The following is a 21,948-nucleotide window of genomic DNA, read 5'->3' on the forward strand; positions in this document are numbered from 1 at the left end:
TCACCTCATATATCCCGGATTTTCAAGGTTGCTGCTTCTGAGCAGCTGGGTTACTCCAAAAAGCTTATCAAGCCTGGACTACTAGAATCTTCAAACAATTAATGAGCTTTACACAAGAGAAACTAGCTGATCAGTCTAACAAGTGGGCAGGGCTCACTTACTAGTGCACTTATTACATGCATGTATTCCACCATAGATAAAAGAGTTTCTCTCTTCTCTTTATATGGTTCCATATTGAGAGCTGAGATAGTGATGCTATATACTGCACTGGAGCATATACACAACAATTTACATCGATCTAGGAAAACATATGGAAGAAGATATGAATTGTTGTCTTTGCACTGAAAATCGTGTGCTTTATAATTATTGTGAATTCACAAAATTTCGCCTTCTTTGGCAGCCAGCCGTTCGGGGATAACGCTACCATGTTTTGTCCTGCTGGGAAAGTTGGAATGGCGAACCTAGCATAAAGTTGCAAATAATGTTATGGTGATAGCTATATGCACAACATCGATTGTCTTACATGCAGGCAGATCCAACATTGCAGAGCTGCATGCATCAAAGCTCTTATATAGGTAATGAGCATGAGTAACTTAAAGGTAAATCTTCCTTCACTTTGATAGCTAACATTTTTGCTAATATTTTGTTAGTACTTTTTATACAAAGTTTTTGCATGCATGTCTCTTTGATGCTTTGTCAACTAATAGAGCTAACCTTACCAATTATATTATATCTCTTTGAGTTCGTCCATCTTTGTTCTATCGAAGGATAGCAGAAAAGAGGGGGCCTAGAATTTTAACAAATGGACCCCCTGGGGGGCCTAAACTGTTAACATTCTAGGCCTGGGGGGCCCAAAATATTAAAATTCTAGGCCCTGGGGGGTGTAAACATGGGGGGCCCCCCTGGGCCTAGAATGTTAACAGTTTAGGCCCCCCCTGGGCCCCCCACTGTGAGATTAGGCCCCCCTCTTCTGCTATCCTTTTCTGCACGATAGAACCTAGTTGGGCGGAGCCCGACCGTCCCTGACGGGAGGTCGGGTTGCAAGCCTATCTGGGATTTGTTCTAGCGCCACTATAGTGGCGCCCTATCAGATTGCAGCATTTTTCACGTGGCTTGGTTACACTTCCGCTTGCATCTAGTTGCAAAACCGCATGCAGTATTGCTGTGCCATCCTTGTGGTTTACACGTCTCAAGTCGGTTAACACCCACTTGAGAATAATAATATTCATAGCAGTACTACATAATGCGCAGAACAAATCCCAGATAGGCTTGCAACCCGACCTCCCGTCAGGGACGGTCGGGCTCCGCCCAACTAGATAGAACCATAGATACACGAAAGAAAGGATAGGCAACACCAAGGGCGTATACAGAGAAGAGGGCATGCAACTCACTGTGTATCCTACGTACTCATCCGACTTCGTATCAGAGACCGGATATGCTAAAAATAGAATCCAGTATACGGACGTGAACAAGTGGGCGGTGTTGTTTACGGAGTTATAATTATGGGCGTGTACATCAGAGCTGCCTAGCTAGCTAGCTAACAGTGCAGTATTATTTTAGAGAAGTGTCATGACCAGTCCTAGTCCAGCCAGGTCCAAGACAACCCCTTCGAGCATGAAGTTGAGTGCTGGGCGCATTGTTAAGAAGTACCAGAGACTCAGGAAGACAGATTATTGTACCTAGGTTTCATCTTCTTGGAGTTGCAACTGTTGGATGGTTTGCCTTTGCCTTTGACACTGCTAGTACAAGCCATACTGCTGCTGAGAACTAGTTTTACTATGCTGCAATCGAGCTAGCTAGCTGGCACAGATATAAAAAATACTTTGATTTACCTTGTGCGGTCAAAGGTTACGCGTGGGCGTTTTTGTGGGCAGTTCTATATAAAAATAGCTCAATACGAAGTCGGATGATTCTGAGAATGGGGCGAGTTGCATGCCCTCTTCTCTGTATACGCCCTTGGCAACACCCAGCACTTCCGTTGGATGAGGCGAGTTGCTAAAAAGGGGCGTGTAATGAGCAAAAAGGGGTGTGTACACTCAAAATGCAGTAAAGATATTAATAGTTTTTAGTATTATAGCAAACTGTGCTCTTGAGGAGACACCAGATACACTTAGACATAGGCTATTAATCTTTTAGAGCTACTATATGCAAAGTGATGAGAAAGTGAGCTCCAAAGGGGGTGTCAGTACACTCTACAAACCATAACAGGTCTGTTCCCAAGTCCTTCAAATGCCATCTCTTCGATCACACAATACAGATAAAGATACTTGTGTTCCACTTTCTAATACCTAAACTGTGTCTTAGAGCACTTTAAACTACATTACCATGTACAGTAAGAGCAGGAGAGGTACGCAAACTTTCTGGACTTCGGACAAACGTTTCATGGTGCTACTACTACTTCACTGCATTGAGAGCTGGAAAATATGCTTTGTTCCATGCAGTTATAAACACACTTTAATTCTGTGAAACGTACATGTTATAAAATTATTTCATATTGGAAATATAGGTACATAAACTGACAAATCGGTATTTTTTCACACAAATCAAGCTGAATAAAAGAAAGCTCGGCACTAACATAGCAACTGTAGCTATCAGTAGTGCTGGGTGTATGTGTGCATGATGCCTGATTGCTTTGAATTTCTCTTTTAGGCCCCCTACGAGAAAAATAAGCAGATATAGGGATCATTGTGTACTTTCTTGAGTGCAACTCGCCTCCAACCAGAGGTGTGACGTCACACACTGCATTTACCTAGCATCACGTGGGGCGTTGCCTATCCCTTTCTTTCGTGTATCTACTGTATGATAGAACAAAGTCAAAGAGATATAATAATAATTTATATGGTAAGGTTAGCTCTATTAGTTGACAAAGCATCAAAGAGACTGCATGCATGCAAAGACTCTGTATCAAACTAGCAAAAATGTTTGCATTATTATTCTATCAAAGTGAAGGAAGATTTACCTTTCAAGTTACTCATGCTTTACCTATAAGAGTTAAATGCTTTGATGCAGCTCTGCAATGTTGGATCTGCCTGGAAGACAATCGATGTTGTTGCATAGCAATCGCCATATTTGCAACTTCGTGCTTACTTTCTTAGCCAAATTTCAGGACAAAAAGTATAAAACACACAATTTCAGTGCAAAGACAACAATTTATATCTTCCTCCATGTTTTCCTATACATAGAAGATGTAAATTGTTGTGAGGATGCTCCAATAGCATCACTGGCTCAGCTCTCAAGTAATGTGGAATCACAGATAGAAGTCAAGAGAGAAACTGTTGTATCATGGTGGAATCACAATAGCAGTTTCCTTTCGGGACAAGGGTAATCTTGGACAGTCCTGACCAATTCGGGACAGTTGGCACCTATGTGCTTCGTGCTGCATGAGGCCTGATTCATAGAATGACATGGTGCAGTGTGATGGCTGTGAGACCAGTGGTATACTACTGTACATGCATGAAATGTGTGTGTGAGGAGAGCTGCATTCAGTAACTGGCACTGCATAGACTGTGAAGACCATAGAAGACTGTATTGGTGTATTTTGAGAATGCACTGTCACATAACGTTACCGCTGTTGCGCTGTTAATGGGGGGCCTAAAATTTTATGACACCGGGCCGCCCTGTGTAAATTGGTGAAACACTCCGCGTTTATGATTTCGCGCTCGCGAATATTTTAGTTTTTACCGTACTCAGGTTGTATTTCAACTGTTTCTAGCTCTCCTATCCACTATCGATCACTCAGAAGCTGGGAGGTACTCTAGAGAAGTAAGTTTACACCACTGACAAGCTCTAAGTCCCTTGTCTTTACTCTGTTTTTACTTTTTGTTGAGTTTAGCTTGAAATACTCCATGTCAACTTTTCTCTTTCCCTGCTGTGAAACCTAAACAGCAAAGGACATTGCTTGACTTGGTTATTATGTATCTAAGTGCTATATAGGATGGTTTCATGCTATGGATAAGCTGTACTGTTCATAAACGTTTGCAGTATAGTCCTTCAAACTGCTTTAGTATACTTTTAGAGACACCACGGGCCTTGACCTCCCACGACTTCATAGTAAGAGCTATTCCTTCTTGTATAGCATTTATTTGTTTAGTGATAGTGGCTGCGTTGCTTAGTCTACCTTTTAGAGCTAAATTCTCTTTACTTTTTAGAATAATCAACATTAACAATTTCACCATTTCTATGTACAACACATTGTATGGCAGCAAGATAGGTAATGAGCATGCTGACTATAAATGTAGTTTTAGCCACACCCTATAACGCGGAGTGTTTCACGCAAACATTTTCGTTTCCAATCCCCTTCCTTTGGTTTTCTCAAATTGCTTCACAATTATTTTTTTATGTCGCGTCCTAAATAGAGGTCAAATCACAGCCTCGATTCCAGGCCGCAAGAAATGTAATTTAAGCGTCCTATAATCGAGGACAGTAGAATAACCTCCAATTAGATGCGACCCTCTAAATATGCGACACCAGGACTTCAACATAATTTTTCAACCTCCAAAAGAAACGACCTTTGGCTTCGTAAAGTGTCGCTTTAAATCGAATAAGTACGGTAACTCGAGAACGAAGCATTTTTTGCAAATCCACGAATTAAAATCCAAGTAAACAAGACTAGAAGCCTATAGAAACTCTTACTTGCACTTGATTCATCCTTGAGCAGCTGTAGCAGTCTACACAGACACACACAGACACACAAACACACTACCGTATACCTTGCTTGCGCATGCGCACCGAGGCATTATTACCAGATGCTGAATTTCAAGATGCAATTTTATGTAGCAGTAGTTGTCTTATGTACTGCACACTGCATGCAGTACAGTGCTGCAGTAGCTATCAAAGGCAGTGAACAATCATCTTTGGGATGGGTAAAGCACTTGAGACTTGGAGATGTCATCTTTGCGAAGCCTCCCGATAATTTTATAAAGGAAATGTCCGACTACATTACTGAAATGAATTACCAAGACGATGGTACTGCTTGCTTTGGGTCGGCTGCGACTACTGTGAGCGAAGACGATCCGCTTATCCCATTTATAGAGAAATCAAGCAGACAAAAGCGTGATTACGAATACGAAGATTACGATACCCAGTCCTATGAATGTTTGAGAGAAGTGGAGAGTGTTTACTATTATCCTGAGTATGCTGTCGGTGGATTGGACAACGGGTGCACAGCTTTTCTTGTTGGACCTTATCATGCAATGACATCTGCAACATGTGTGCACGACTCTGACGAGTGAACGTGGGAGCATAATCTCGATTTCTGGCGAGCAAGGAATGGCTCAGGCTATCTGCAAAGAAATTGCTTTAAGCGAATGGAAATGCAGTGTTGTTAAAATCACGCTGTCAACTTTCGGGGTGGCCCAGTCTTCGATAGATATGATTTTTATGGCTCTAAAATTCCACCTGTAGTTCAGTGGTATAAGCACTTGCTCTAAGGAAGCTGACGATGAAATGGAATTGGATTCAGAGCAGAAAAGTGAAGAAATTACACCTGACGTAGCGCGACAGTCAAGTTTTACTCTGACATGTTTTCGACTGTTTGTATGTTATTAAATGGAGAACAGTGGATATGATATCCCAACTGCAAGAAACTTTAAACACACAGAACATACCTATTATACTTATCAAATCTGTCCTTTTCTCAACTCGTTTTTGTACTACGTGTATCAGTTTCACTTTGTGTTGTTATTGCAAAAGATAGTGTGTGAAATTCTTATATAATATTATATATAATTATATAGATACGGAAACCTGATCTTAGACTAGCTGAGCCTCGATTCAAGGCCGATTAAAATACGTATTTTAATCGGCCTTGAATCGAGGCTAAGACTATAACTATGCAAATAGACTATACGACATTGTCAGTAATCTGGTGCAGTTGACACGGTTTCCTTGCCAATTATCATATATCAATGACGATTTCCTTAATTGCTGAACATGTCAAATGGGGATATTAGCATACCACAGTGCTCTGATTGTTTGATGTGAAGTTGTTGTGTCTCAAAAAGAAAATTATTGAAATTAAGTCTATAGAGCAGCCCTATAACAATATGTATGGCATTACAGGCATACCAACACAATACCACCAACATAATTATGGATAAATACGATTATTTTGCTGTTGTTTTGACATCATGATCAGGGATTAACATGCCCCTACTTTTTGGCTAAGATGTCCGACTAGATTTGTACGTTTGTACTGAGTGTAGACACATTATCATATGAATAGTTTTGTAAGGCGTTTGTAACATACATAAAATTAATGTCTAATTCCAGATGTGCTGTAACTCATGCAGTGACTAAGGCATCCTGTATTCATAGTCACTTCCATCACTGGTTTGTGGTAAGACCATCAGCTAGATGAACTAATTTCAACAAACCCAATAGCCATCAATAGGTCACTGATTATGCTATATATACACATTATATCACATCATTCGAGGCACTTAAATTGTAGTCTCGCGGACCCAGACCCTGAATATATCGACTGGTCCACGAGACTACTTAAATTGTGCCTCGAAAATGTCACGCTATAATTTTATACGTAATGGGTTGATTCATAACTATTTACTATTATTATAATTATTCGTTCTGTTCTGTTCTGTAATCACCCACCTCTCTCATGCATACATAACTATTTTTGGAACGCTAAAAATGTTATCGGCCTAGATTGGAAGATGCGACTATAGACATAGCCTCGACCCCAGGCCGAGGCTACTATAGACATACAGTGCCTGTAACCTATAGAGAGTAGAATACCACACATTTGTGAATTTTGGTACATAAAATTAATGTGAATATCTTGACATAAAACATTTCTAAGAAATTTTGATGATACCAAAATGTAGGTGAATGCTTGAGCTTCAACATATCCAAAAATGTTTCCATGGCAACTTAAGGTGGTGGGTATGTGGTTGCTTTTACAACACAACAAATTGTTATAGTGAGCAAATTAAAGCTTAGGGAGGAAAAACACCAACCGTTGTCGGCTAAGGTCTGGAACTCTGGCATAACATCAGTGGATAGTCGAGCTAACATAATTATGCATGGATTAAAATCGTTTACACACGCTGTTTCACTCCATTATGTGTGTTTTTAGGTGCCTTTTCGCTTAGGGAGATTTCAAGTAAAGTTTTCAGCTAAGGTCTATCTTTTGGTAGAAGCAATTTTTCCAAAAACACTTTACTTCCAGAGATTTGATGTTACATATTATTTTTTTACAATCATCCCCGTTTTTTCACCTAAATGATTTAAAATAATTATCTGTATAATTATAGATGGCAACACAAAAGACTCGATGAAATATTTTGGAGATCATGCAGGTATCCATGCAAGTTTGAAATGGACCAGCTATCAAACCTTTCCATGATCATACTATAATAAACATTTTATATTACTTTATATACACTATACACGTAAGTGTACCAGTGTATTGTATAGCGCTATGTAACCACATACAGTCATGCACTATACTTATTTACTGCTTTTCATTTAATACTTGTATAGTAAGTTCAAGGATTTTTGGTATTGTATTGGAATATCTGAATACTAATCTGAATACTTACAAAGAAAGAGTATAATATTATAGGTGAGATGATGATTGTTTACTACATATGCATCAAAAGTAAATTAAAATTCTATGTAACGTTCGCCCATGCAATAGCTTGCCTACTTAATTAGTAATGCTTGGATTTAGATATCGATCATAGACCTCCTCCACCACTCTGTGTGCATTGTAGTCCTCATCTCTAACTCTCCTCTTGTACCAGCGAGCCAGGAGGCAGTACAGGACAAATCCAAGCAGACTCATAGCGGCCTTGATTCCAAACATGATTAGCACCATTGTATTAGTTGTTAGGTGTATTTCACCACTTCCATAAATGCCAGCAATTGAAGCGGTCACATAATTAATAAGCATATACACAGCAAATAATCTTCGCATGTTGTATGGGGGCCTGAGCACAAACTAACTCGAGTATTGCACACAGAAAAAAATTTGACAGCAAACCACTCAATGCGAAAGATGTAAAGCTTTTTATCAATTCGATTGCCTCAAAACTGTGAGAAACCTGAAAGGATTCTAGAATAATATAACTTACACTCAAAACCAGAGAAAGGAAGGAACCAACACCGATTCTTTTGAGAATACTTGGAAATTTATCTCTGAAAAGCGGGTAGAAAAAGAATTCATTAATCAAGATATTGATCATAGACTACCAATAACCACTGTATGTGAAAGAGAAAAGCATGTCAGATTCGCAGGTGGTGAGATTAGGAAACTTGACAATGTGATGCTGTAGTGCAATGCCATGAAATGTAGGATTAAAAGCAAGTGCAAACAGCATTAACCACAAGGGTAGGCTCATAGCAAACAATCGTAGAATTGATTTCACGTCTTCAACTTGTTCTGTAGTGAATGGTCCACCGTATCTCGACTTTCCTAGGTCCATTCTTGAAGGTATGTCTTCCTCCCAGTATGTGAGAGCACTGCGATTGAGAGGAGCCTTGTGCTTTACAGCAAACTTAAGAACACAGTAGATCAATGTAAACGATTTTGGTTGGTTAGGCTCGATAATCAACCAGCTTTGAGCGAAAAGGAAGTCGAGAACAAGGATAGTACTTGCAAATAAAGCAGCACACAAACTATAAAGCTGGGTAACACTTACTAAATCTTCAACTAATCCGAAACAATTATCCTTCAAGACAACATGCAAAAGCTCCCCAATCCAAATGCCAGCACTTATACTGAACACATACCAAGCGATAAAACTAGTGATGCTAGAAGACGAAGCATCAGGCATCTGATCCAGGCCTAGCTGTAGTGTGCAGACAAAACATATCAGCGCCACCAAAAACACACACCCCACTATACAAAGTACGATTTCATTGAGAAGTCTGTACTTTTCAAAGCGGTGTTCTAGCCTATAACCAAGGATTAGGACATATACGCTGGAAACCATTGTTACAAAAAATAGGGTGACAATTCCGATCCTTATTATTGTGTAATCTTGAAGCTTGTAATTGGCTAGCAATCCGAGACAAAACGTTAGGAGCAGAAATAACGACAGTGGTATTGCACCTAGCCAATCTGGATAGTCTGTAGAAACCGACTGGGTTAAGCTATGGCTAGCACTAGCTGCAGCACTCACCAGCAGTGTCCAAGCTAGCACAAGGTAGGCTCCCTTTGAGTAGAACTTTCTCACTCTATATTTCCAGCTCATTTTTTTCCTGTACACTGAGCAAGCTAGATCTGCTTAACCTCTACAATAACGCTGCTGTAACGCTATATATATATACGTATTCAGTAATGGTAAAAGGGGACAGGTGTATAGTTAAGCATACAGTGTCAACAAGTTAGAATAACATTGAAATATAAACAATAGATGTAGTTCTACGTACTCTGTAAACAACGAAAATGAATTGACGACAACACTCAACAACAAGATCATGCTTCGACAGTGAAATAGTATTTTGACACAGCATAATACTGTATCATAATAATACACACAGACGTTATCGGAGCTCTCTCCTGCCATGCCCACTCTCAACTCTCTATTATTATTTCACATACACTTGTACTTCTATATGCACAAATTCAAGTATATATCTAGATCTAAAGAAAAACTAGCTTATGTCTTGGGTAACTTCATGATCCGCAAAAAATGTTCTGCATGTTGAATTTAAATTGAATTATCACTTCATTCTGAATCACCATGCACCAGGCGAATATACGATGCCATCAACTTATAATAGCAATCTCAGTAACCTATACGCTGTCATCAGCTTATAATTATAGCAATTAATCTCAGTAACCTATGAACACAAACAAATACACACACTTTACATATAATCGTTTCCAAGACCAAGCTATGTTTAATAAGTAAAACCTATCACCATTTATTAGTTAGTATACTTATATACTGACTGACTTGAGCAGTTTGTAGTGATATTGGTACCAGACCTTCCACCACCAGTTTGTACTCGTTAGGGGCGGGGGCTCTAAAAACTCATAACCCTGAGACGGAGGTTGTACATGCACTGCAGTGACCATTTAGTGGGACTAGCTATGTCTCTACCCCCATCTCCATGACAGTGACTGCTGATGAGGTAGTAGCATCTCCTACATGTAACACTAACCAACTCAGACGCCTCACTTATCAAATCTCTTCTAACTTGGTGCAAGAGTCTGCCTGCATACAAGGCCTTCAGACTGACACTACTTATGAGGTGTGCCTGTTCCCTATATACAGTACGTTTCTTATCAATTTAATTTAAATGTAGCCATACAATTTATAAACCACATTTTTGGCCATAACACATACACACAGTGGATTTGTATGCTATTATTCTACATGTAGGCCCTCTTAACCACCCTTCAACTGCTCAAACTTGTTTTTTTCCCTTCTAATTCTTTATAATAGTTGTTGTCAAGGCATTTACATACACATTTACGTACAAATATGAGTGACTGATTATTGTAGCATGTATTTTTGGTCACACATTTTGTGTATCTGCAGGTAGGCCTTCCTAACTACCCTCCAAGTGAGCTGTCTGATTCTTTATACCGGACCCTGTCATACCAATGTGTGGATGTACTCGGTACGTTTCCTATCAATTTAATTTAAATGTAGCTATACAATTTTATAAACCACATTTTTGGCCATAACACATACACATGCAGTGGATTTGTATGCTATTATTCTACATGTAGGCCCTCTTAACCACCCTTCAACTGTTTAAACTTGTTTTTTCCCTTCTGATTCTTTATAATAGTCGTTGTCAAGGCATTTACATACACAAATTTGAGTACTGATTATTGTAGCATGTATTTTTGGTCACACATTTTGTGTATCCGGCTGCAGGTAGGCCTTCCTAACCACCCTCCAAGTGAGCTGTCTGATTCTTTATACCGGACCCTGTCATACCAATGTGTGCATGTACTCGGTACGTTTCCTATCAATTTAATTTAAATGTAGCTATACAATTTATAAACCACATGTTATAAACCACATGTTGGCCATAACACATACACACAGTGGATTTGTATACTATTATTTTTGGTCACACATTTTGTGTATTTGTAGAGTACGTCACACACACATAATAGTATATACATGTGCACACACACTTATACAGGAAGGTTGAGGGTATGGACTGTCACAGTATAGTCGATCAGCTAGCAGTATTAATTGGATGTCCTAGCTATTATTATATCTACATTTTTGACAATGAATTATTATTGTTCTTGTATATTGCATTATAATTGTTATAACTCTTCTCAATCAGAAAACTCATCATGATACATGTATATATATAATTATAATTATAGTAGTGTGCCATCAACTTAGTAAAGAAAAAAATGTTGTCCGTTTAAAAATACAAGTGTCCTTTTCGATTATGTAGAGTTGATCTCCTTTTGTCTTCATAATTATGTAGAATACCGTGAGAATAAAAATCATCATAAGTTAATGATGAAATGGTTTCTGAAAGTTCTAAACAGGTGCTTCTCAAGTGAGGGGTATTATCAACTACTTCGAGCTGCCTGACCTTATTATCTTCTATGACATAAATATCTTGAATAATGCAATAAGTAAAATGAGTATGTTCAGCCGAAATGATGGTGCCATGATCTTTGATACGAATAACGGAGTTCTGAGTGTACCGAACACCATGGATCTTTACAAAGTTTGGCCTGCAAAGATAATTAATTCAGTTATACTAATATATACTATTACAACACGAGTTTGTATGTGACCAAACTTCTGTGATTAGCAAATCGCTTTGCTCAAGCCACTAAAAGTCTATATCTGGTTTGAGTGCATGAACACAGTACGTACCATATAATTATAGCAACAACTTCTGTAATGGAGGTAAGGGATGTCTATACTTCTAAAAGGCACGTACCAAACTAATTAATGAAGAGGTTGGACAAAAGTGTTGAAGTGCAAAGTCAGATAGTTTCAAACTGATCGAAGGTTTGTAGTGAAAACAAGACTGAAGAGCATTGTAATGGTTTCATAGTTACTGTTGTTTTAAACAGAATACTGTGGGTTTGTTTGCTGACATCGTAACAATTAAAAATGTATACACTGGTACAAACTTGTTGTGAAAGTTAACGGATAAGCAACAAGTGGCAGCTGAGGGTAGTCCAATCCATACAGTTGTGAAACCGGTGCTACCAGATCATTGTCCAAAATGACAGATTTTCCTAGGAAAAGTTAGCTCCAAAGTAATAATTATTCTGTATTTACAAACAGCAATAGAAATTTACCTGAGGATACATTCATCTCCTTAATTTGTACAAGAAATTTGACATCTCTTGTCCAGGACGCACTGCTAGAAGGTGACAAGACCTCTGCTGGTGTCGGACACTCACACTGTATGGGACATTCTTAAAGCAGTTTGAGGTGAAACCTTTTAACTCCTTATTCTTGGATTCAAACCGCATACACCATGTGTTTCGCGGTGGACCAAATCTAATGAAATAAAGTATATACTTTATGCATTAATTTAGACATTTTAATAGTTCGTCAGGTAGATGCAGAAGATAATGCATCTTTGGAACATAGGGCGAGTTTGGATAGAGTTGCACATATGTTTCTAGCAACAACTCTACTTTCCATGCCAGATCAGAAGCATCTGCCTCTGTAACCACAAATGCGGTCACCATTGTGCAGATATCCCACAGAGTTAGGAGAAGACCCCAGTGTTCATCGCCCTCTGGAACAAAGCCCCCCATGATAAACGGGAATAATCGGATCAGTGCTTTCATCTGAGAAGCTGCGTGTGATGATGATTTATGTGCTTTTTAATTATGAAAGTAAGCATTGTACAAAAGTGGGAAAAATGTTTAATGATATGAACATTCACCTTTCTGTTTGATATGATACTCCATCGTCGACCCAGCAATTGTGTTTGGTTTGGTGTCAAGCTCTGAATATCCGTAATGGTGGGATGCAAGAGACTGGTTGAGCTCTGACAAGGTGAGTACTTCTTAATATTGATAAAAGTAACAAGAAGCTCTTTGAGGAGACGTGGAGCAACACCTAATGAACAGAAGCAATAATGTACTCATATTTGCGTGCTATTGAATGAATTTTTACCTTCAAATATTGTGTGCATTATATGTCGTACGGAAGACATTTGGTGACATCAAAGAATGGAATGTCCAGAAGAATGCTCGCATTATTCACTCCATACGTAGTTGAGTACCCCAAACATCCATTCACATCACTTTCCACTAGCTGACAGTAATGGTTGTGACTATGAGAGTCTCTCAGGGTATACGCACCAACATGAAACTATAAGTAGTTAAAAATTAATACAATTAGCACCAGTGGTTTTTTAACTCACACATTATCTTTTAAATCTTCCTTCGAACAAAGACACTGCCTGCATTTCCGTAGCGCAAACCCTCCAAGAAAATTACTAGCAGGTATGTCACCACAGAGACAGACGACAGCTCCATGAAGTACTACCACACCTGAGTCTAGCTCTAACCTGTATCCTTCATCCTGCAATAGCATATCTGAAATGTACATAACTGCATACACACGAGACATCCATTATCATAGGTACGTCACAGTAATGTTAAAAAAAAGAAAACTACCAGCAACACTTACTGTTGAAAGCAATTTCATACATTGAACAAAGTTTCTGAGGAGGATATCACGTGCACTCTGATTCATGTCCGATGACTTAGCCACTCCAAGTAGTTGAATAGCTTGGAGCGATGATCGAAACACTGGTCTTATGTTTCCCAATGTATAGTAAAACACACCTACATGTCATTATAAAAAGGTATAAACCAACATATAATGCAATTCTCACCAAGCTTATGAACTCCAGCACTGGTTCCGAGAGGATTACAAACTTCAATGTCATCATGATACTGTAAACCATCTGGATGTGCTCGAAAGACATGCAGGATGTTTCTTAACAAAGTCCCCATCACAGATATCGCGCATGATATACCATCTGTACTGACATGACTTTTTCCAATGATCTCTTCTCTAACAGCAGGATTTGATAGCAAACTCTGACAATTAAGTTATAAAAATAAAACCAGTGATTGAGTTGGTAAATAGCACAAACCTTCAAGCTCTCCCAGAGATCAATGTAGTACCCCTTAGCCTCAACCTCCTTCAGATGCATCTTGCCGTTAGTCTCGAATACTAAGGTTGAGGCGGGTATTCGAGACTATCTTGCCGCGGTCATTCACCCACTTGCAGCCATAATTTTAGACTTGAACTTTTGGCATCGATCATTTTTAACAACAATCATGGTTGATCATTACGGTTGATTGCATGCAGCAAAATTAAAGATGTTCATCATGATAATTATAATCAATGTGTGTATAAAAGCTAGCTATTAGTAGTTTTATGTTATGCAGCTTTGGCACCTCCACCGAGTCATTAGCACCTGCGGTGCTTTGATTGAACAAAGTGTTAATGCTTTGTATCCGCAATTTTTTTGCCACGAAATACCCTTATTCTGTGGTGTTAAGTTTGAGACATAATTTATATTATATATACATTATTTTATAACTACAGGAAAATTGCTCCATGAGTGGTACGATACGTCAAATGAGTGCCAGCTATAATCTGATAGAGGATTACAACATGGGGGATTTTGATGACGAAGCTGTGGCCAACTATCCTCTAGCAATGCTGCCTGCAAGAAGTGATGAAGCAGCTGAACCACCTGCTAAAAAGCCACGGACAGAAGAGTACGAAGTGCTGGCAGCACCTACAAAGACCCTACCAACTCCTTGCCCACTGGTGCTGGCAGCACCTACGAAGACCCTACCAACTCCGTGCCCACTTCCACCAGTATTCAGTGAGAGAGTAAACAGAGCAATAAAAGAGAAACAAATTTACGGAAAAGACAAACTAGCATTAATACGAGAAGCTTCCCTCTTCTATTATGGTCTTTGCCCGAATCCGAAGGGAAATCAGTACGATGAAATGGCTAAGGTTTTGTGTAATAGCTTTGAGCAGCTACGAAACAAGATTGTAATTAACGGATGCTATTGGGTGAGTATTATATAATAATAACAATGCATGCATGTATTATACACATAATTGCAAATTTCATAGCTATATAATTAATCATACAACATGCAGCATACAGTGAAGCAACAGGTTACTATGTTCTTCCGAAATCGGAGAAGGAGGTCAGTACCGTCAGCAATCAAACCTCTGAAGACAGAAAAGGCGCACTTAGTGCAAATAATTGCAGCAAAGCCAGCTGAAGCCGCTCCTGGCCAAGACTCCGTTATCAGTGTGGACAAATGTGCATACGATTGAAACCACGGTCGGTTGTGCGACCAATTCACCAAGAAAGCGCCTAACAACGCAGCAATTACACAGTTAATAAGGGAGACGCACCAACAAAGAAGGAAGAGAATTGGAGATTCAGGTGACAAGATGTCAATTCTTCTTTTGACATATCCTTTCTTCACAAGGAATCAATGGGTAAGTGCGTTAGCTCTTTAAATTGTTTATTTAACCATAACTAATGTTTTCTTGGTTATTTATTGAGTCTTGAAATGTTATAGGTGTTATTTCATGGAGTTCACGCTAATGTGTGGGGAGAAATCCATCTCTCGAATCAGAGATTCTTGGACTAGGATTGTTCCAACTCTGCTGAAAATGGATGGTGAAGTGCCCACTGATTACTCTGAAGAAACTCGGAGCTACAAGGCACTTCTGTTCATTGACACACAACTCAGGCCCGCAAGAGTAGGCTCTAAAGCTGCAGCTGCTTTTACTTTGTATCAAGTAAGTAAAAACAACAACGTATATACGCATAATTATAGCTGGTAATCAAATATTTTGTCTCCCGAAAATTACCGGCTATACGGATGCAGTAACACAGTAATTCCTTTCATATGTCATTATTGTGGAAGCACACCTCAAATTTAACTCTTATTTGTTGCAGGTCAGGACTGATATTGAGGAAGTGACAGCTGAAAAGACGAGCCAAGGCTTGCAATTTTTGCTGACAAGAACATGAATGGCATGCAAGCGTTCATCCTTGGTAAAGGAAAGGTTCTGTTTGAAGTATTGGGCGACAGTGTTATTGACTCGATCATCAGCTTGTTCGCAACATACTACGCCTTCTACGTCAGTTACCCCAAGCCATCACCTGCCTCTGGTCTCCTTTTCTTCATACAGGAAGTGTTGATGGGTGTGAAAGAGACATCTGTAAAAAAAACAGTGAGGTACTCATCATTCACAAACTCGCTAGATCAACATTAGTTACCCCAACTGTACATTTACTGTTACCAAGTTAGTTACCTAGTTATTTACTGACTGTATACAGTTGTATATATCCAATTATGATTATGTTATATTCAGTTTCGCTTGACAATTATGTATAATTCCTGCGTTCATTTTGTGTATTTTTATTTATATATTATGGTCATATTCTTGTAACCGTGACGTTTTAAAATGACATACCTCTGTTCGACACACCAAAAGTTACAGCATGTTTCAGTTTTGACACAGTAAAAATGACATATATTAATTTGACACCCGTGTTAATGTGTTAATTTTTGGGAAAGCAGTTTGACACGCGTTTGCATGCTAAATTAACACCTTTCATTTATGTGTGTGCATGCATGCATGCATGCATGGAACGTACCCTTTAAACGGGCGCCTCTGAGGAACAACATGCAAACTTAATTTGTTGAGGGCCAAGTATACATAATTATACTATCAGTTATATAACTGAGATTTAGGTATATATAATTATTGCATGCATGTAGTTAAGTTATAGCCTACCATTATAGCCTACCATGCATCATCTCTTTGATCTACTAAAAACTACTGATTTATAGCCTTAATTACCTATTATATATAGAAGTAGGTCGTTACTGCATGGTAATATAGGGGTTTCACGTACACAATTAAGATAGTACGTGCATGCATTATAGTTAATGCATGGTTGTACACTGACAGGCATGCATGTCTCCAATAATTATTTCATATAGGAGTTACAGCAGCTATACCTAGACATGTTTCTGCTACCTATAGTCAAGGTGTAGCAACTAACATGTACCTGTCGCAATCATGGACAAATTGCCGTGAAGTTGTCTATGCTAATGACCGACTTAAGATGCTGTGAAATCAAATTTGCAATGAATAACATGGTGATGATTACCTTAATGTTACTATTATAGACGAGTAGTGGACTATGAAGTACATCAGAAAAAAAGAAAAAAAATTTATCATAATTTTTTAATTGCATTTTATTATTAGCGCATACTTAATTTAGCGTTAATTACAAATTCGCTAAAATTTGCTAAAATTAGTACCCGTTTATAATAGTAACAAATAAGGTATCACTAATGTTACAACTGCACACATAAATGAAAGGTGTCAATTTAGCATGCAAACACGTGTCAAACTGCTTTCCCAAAAATTAACACACTAACACGGGTGTCAAATTAGTATATGTCATTTTTACTGTGTCAAAACCGGCACATGTGTGCTGATTGTATTGTGCTAAATTAATTTCAAACATTAAAAACAACAATACATCAATTCAGTATTAAAATTGTATCTAAACAAACGATAAGGACATACAAAAGTGAAAGGTTTCTTTTAACATAGTTAAACATAGCAAGTCTGCACTCAGATCACTGCAATTGCAAGATACTGCCTTTGACTTCTCAGCATCACCTACATGCGTGAAGTAGAAAAATATGTCACATAAAAGCCAGTAGAATTATAACCAAGTATAAGATATAGATTAGGTACATAACATCAGTCATAGCATGAACAAAGTATGCATTGCGATGAAACTTATAATTATTATGGGGCGAAATAAGAAAAGTATTTGCTGTGATCCATGACAAATGCCAATACATGAAAAAGTACATGAGCCAAAAGCAAAGAATTCTTGCTACAGAAAGAGTCATATAACACAGGTAAGACCAAGAGGAAGAGTACGCAACACCAATAATCTGTACACAGGAGGCAAACTCACTATTGCATGTAACCACAGTCACTTGAGATACAATAACAATGCTGATAAGGAAAAGCAATGAATAAAATTAGTGGCAACAGCATGTGGTTGTGACGTAGGTTAGACAGAATGCTTACTACGGTTAGCGGAGTTGCGTACTCTTCCTAATGAACTCTTAGTAAGACATTATAGTCGTTTTTACGCACAATTAAGTTTGTGAGACTATAATAATGCAAATGAGTTCTTATTGTGCTATTATAGAGCAGCATCAATATTTGGGCCCATCAATTATCTCGTACAGAGAGCAGATTGAGAAGTTGTCTTCCACTGACAATACTCGTTGTAAGGGCTAAACAACAAATATAATCCACTACAAGCCTTCCCTTAATTGTCAGAAAAGAGCTGCATATAAAGCTTAATCCGAAACGATATAAAAGTTTAATTAAACTGCGTTGTCATATAAATTATTATATCAATAGAACTGTTTCAAAAATCGTTTTGCGCACAAGGAAATTTGGGATTTCTGTAGCAGCAATTTTTATCAATTATGAACTTATATATAAAATCCCCGTTCCGTTTACGTAGTACGTGCATAATATACACTGATACAGCGCAAATTAAACGCTAAAAAGGACGCTCAAGATAAGAGCTTTTTTCTGTTGTTAAAATTACTTTGGTCACCCATGCAGCTATAGTTATCATGAACTTTTGCAGCTTGCTAGCTTTGTATTATAGTGCGGTGAATGGTGCGTTATATTTCTTTGTTAGATCTATGTAGAACTATAGGCTTATAGCTAAGCAAAATTTAGCTGGATGTTATGTTACTAGAAGATTGTCGCTTTGTATTCAAAAACACAGCACACCGCATTTGTAAAGTGCAATGGTATATAGCAACGGTACAGTAAAATACGCTTTTAATACAGTACTTATCAAAATGGAAACACTTTAAACGTACTACGCAAACGGAATGGGATATTGACCGCTGTATACGTATATAGACAGATAACTAAGTCAGATAAGTATGGTATACTGTTGCAATTGTTTTTTTGGGTGAAGCTACTATACCTAAAACATTGTGGCAATACAGCAGCATAATAATACATACCTCCAATTGTGTCGATACTTTACAGTGGTGTGGTCATACAAGGGTGTCCAGTATAATGCTCTCTCCAACATGTGTCACTTTCAACATCATCCTGCAATATGTTTTTTCACATCAATTCTTACAACAATAATTAATTATAGTACCTTCAAAAAAGTACGACCACCATTTTGAAAGAACTTTAGACGTGAGAGGGAATTAGGCATATTTTTGCGAATGGCGTGGTTTCCCTCTGGGCAGTTGGTGTCTCACAACTATAATGTATATACACGTGAAAAGCAGTAGATCTAGTATGTACAATAATTATAAATCAATATATTGAAACATAGCATCAAGTATGTACAGCATATAGCTAAGTAACTAGTCTAGCTACGATACTCGATCGAGGTGACTAAGATTGTCTCTTTGTTTGTTTTTTTTGCAAAATGTATACTTGCAACGTGCAACGGTAAATTGCAACGCTTTTAATACAGTGTAAACGTACTGGCGTACTACATAAACGGAACTTATATTGACTGCATCTATACAATAATAGTGCAACGTACGCTATGACAAGTACAGTCGAAAACGGCAGTGGTTCTTGGTCAGACATGCATGCAATGGAACTAAGCTTTATGTGTTAACAAATAGCTATAGCGCTCCGGACATTCACCGGGCGGGACCAGAGTAGTCTCACAGTAAAGAAGCCAGAACTCAAGCGTGGCTGTATAGTGCGCATTTGATGTATCAAGCTTCAAAATGAAACTGTATTTAGCTAGCTTCAATGCATGTGTGTACAAGGTTTAATTTGTACTTCTTAGCTTTTACCCAACTAAGCTTTTTACCATTTGAAAATCTGTCAAAACAAATCACTTTTTTTTGCTGAGGCTATCTATCCTAGCTAGCTGTAAACGCAGCGCCATGGCATCTAAGTGAAAATACACACACAAACAAACACACTTACTATACCGTCTTTCTTCTAATTACAGTGCTGCTAAAGATTTTCAGTGGCGCACAAATAGAACAAGAAAACCATAATTCCAGTTTGGGACTTAAAATATTATTTAGAGTAGTGCTTAGCAACGTAGAGTACTATATATAGTATAGCTGTTTCCACGAAGCTATCAGATCAGTTGTAAATGTAGCCTCGAATTAAGGATGCGTTATTTCTAATGTAAGCGCTAGCAATTTGGCCTTAATTGGATAATTTATTTTGTGAATTTGGCTCTTCAATTAGAGTGGCGCTGTAATTATGCCTCGCGGTGCGCATGCACAAGCGAGGTATACGGTAGTGTGTTTGTGTGTGTGTGTGTGTGTGTGTGTGTAGACTATTTCAGCTGCTCAAGGATCAATGAAGTGCAAGTAAGAGTTTCTATAGGCTTCTAGTCATGTTTTCTTGGCTTGCTATTTGTGAATTTGCAAAATAAAGCTTCGTTCTCGAGTTATGCCTACTTGGAATGCCATTGCAGCCTTTTCAGAAGAGTCCGTAGCAAAACTCATTCACCGAGTGTTGCTACTCTACTTAGTAGTTAGTTCTGCACTTAAACGCTAGTGAGAAGAGAGCTGCAAGGCTCTGCTGACTTACAGCCATTAATTTTAGCTTTAGGCATCAATCGTTTTACAACAATCATGGGTCGATCACTACCCACTATTTGAGTTTCCCTGCGATTGCATGCGCAGCAAAAAGAATTATCATCAATCAATGTGTGTATAAAAGCTAGCTATTAGTAGTTTTATGTTATGTAGCTTTGGCATCTCCACCGAGGCATCAGCACCCGCGGTGCTTTCATTAGAAGAAGTAAATAACTCACTTATTGTGCTATGAAACTTGGGCAATATAGACTTCAATTGGTCTCCACTTTGTTGAGCCCCATTCAACCTTTTACTTGCTTGTCCTTCCTGCATAATTATTATATTGTAGAGTTATTACAGGGTGTCATACAGGATTTTAAAGTAGAGGGGGGAAATATAAGGCATTCTTTTAAAAAAAGTCAACTGCATGTTATTTCAATACCCTGGTTAGTAGCTATACAGGCTATGGATACTCAGTCATACAACATTACTAATACCTGAATGCAAATTTTAGGGGGGGGGGGAGGTTGGAGCCAGGGGGGAGATACTCCCCCTGTGTACTGTATGACACCCTGGTACAATTGGTACAATAATTATTATACAATAGCTGTGCAATTACATTGTACAGATGCTCCCCTGTGTACTGTATGACACCTGGTACAATACAATAGCTGTGCAATTACATTGTACAGATGTTCCCCTGTGTACTGTATGACACCTGGCACAATACAATAGCTGTGCAATTACATTGTACAGATGTTCCCCTGTGTACTGTATGACACCTGGTACAATACAATAGCTGTGCAATTACATTGTACAGATGCTCCCTTGTGTACTGTAAGACACCTGGTACAATACAATAGCTGTGCAATTACATTGTACAGATGCTCCCCTGTGTACTGTAAGACACCTGGTACAATACAATAGCTGTGCAATTACATTGTACAGATGCTCCCCTGTGTACTGTAAGACACCTGGTACAATACAATAGCTGTGCAATTACATTGTACAGATGCTCCCTTGTGTACTGTACGACACCTGGTACAATACAATAGCTGTGCAATATTATTACATTGTACAGTATTGTTCAGCATGTTGAGGGAAACTTACCTAGTTCCACAGTTTTGTCAAACAGCTCTCAAACCATGTCTAAACTCAACTTCTTTTCTTCTTTGCAAGAACAGCAAAAAAAAAAAATCTTTGTGTTGCTATGCAGCTGCACATCTGTTGTACTGCATGCCCTTATTTGGTACTGAAAACAGCACTGTGCTGAATTAGCATGTTTACCTGTTTCAGCACACCCATTACATTTAGCACAGTCCATTTAG

The 21,948-nt window shown here is 38.5% G+C and overlaps 1 protein-coding gene and 3 long non-coding RNA genes across 7 annotated transcripts; 1 reads left to right on the plus strand and 3 right to left on the minus strand.

Annotated features, from left to right (window-relative positions):
- Positions 1 to 240: 240 nt before the first annotated feature.
- On the minus strand, positions 241 to 1,892 carry LOC135337691 (uncharacterized). The gene is made up of 2 exons (XR_010395249.1): positions 1,392 to 1,892; positions 241 to 461 (listed from the first exon to the last, which is right to left on the minus strand). It is a non-coding gene; the product is annotated as an uncharacterized LOC135337691 (long non-coding RNA).
- Positions 1,893 to 11,248: 9,356 nt separating this feature from the next.
- LOC135337642 (uncharacterized) lies at positions 11,249 to 14,191 on the minus strand. Of its 4 annotated transcripts, none has more exons than XM_064533611.1 (9): positions 14,089 to 14,191; positions 13,825 to 14,032; positions 13,617 to 13,774; positions 13,350 to 13,508; positions 13,098 to 13,295; positions 12,865 to 13,040; positions 12,266 to 12,774; positions 11,899 to 12,202; positions 11,251 to 11,686 (listed from the first exon to the last, which is right to left on the minus strand). In XM_064533611.1, exons 1-5 carry the CDS (start codon positions 14,146 to 14,148, stop codon positions 13,116 to 13,118), a joined length of 765 nt encoding a protein of 254 aa, XP_064389681.1. In that variant the 5' UTR covers positions 14,149 to 14,191; the 3' UTR covers positions 11,251 to 11,686; positions 11,899 to 12,202; positions 12,266 to 12,774; positions 12,865 to 13,040; positions 13,098 to 13,115. The 4 variants fall into 4 exon arrangements, 3 of the variants coding, with proteins under 3 accessions (XP_064389680.1, XP_064389681.1, XP_064389682.1); XM_064533612.1 differs by having other exon boundaries at positions 11,253 to 11,686; positions 12,095 to 12,202; XM_064533610.1 differs by having other exon boundaries at positions 11,250 to 12,202.
- Positions 14,192 to 14,265: 74 nt separating this feature from the next.
- On the plus strand, positions 14,266 to 16,432 carry LOC135337694 (uncharacterized). Its single transcript, XR_010395253.1, has 4 exons — positions 14,266 to 15,029; positions 15,120 to 15,470; positions 15,554 to 15,776; positions 15,937 to 16,432. It is a non-coding gene; the product is annotated as an uncharacterized LOC135337694 (long non-coding RNA).
- Positions 16,433 to 17,433: 1,001 nt separating this feature from the next.
- On the minus strand, positions 17,434 to 21,912 carry LOC135337672 (uncharacterized). The gene is made up of 4 exons (XR_010395223.1): positions 21,731 to 21,912; positions 20,860 to 20,947; positions 19,073 to 19,163; positions 17,434 to 17,681 (listed from the first exon to the last, which is right to left on the minus strand). It is a non-coding gene; the product is annotated as an uncharacterized LOC135337672 (long non-coding RNA).
- Between the last annotated feature and the right edge of the window lie 36 nt (positions 21,913 to 21,948).

The sequence above is a fragment of the Halichondria panicea genome, chromosome 6 (assembly GCF_963675165.1).
Source record: "Halichondria panicea chromosome 6, odHalPani1.1, whole genome shotgun sequence".
Taxonomy (NCBI): domain Eukaryota; kingdom Metazoa; phylum Porifera; class Demospongiae; order Suberitida; family Halichondriidae; genus Halichondria; species Halichondria panicea.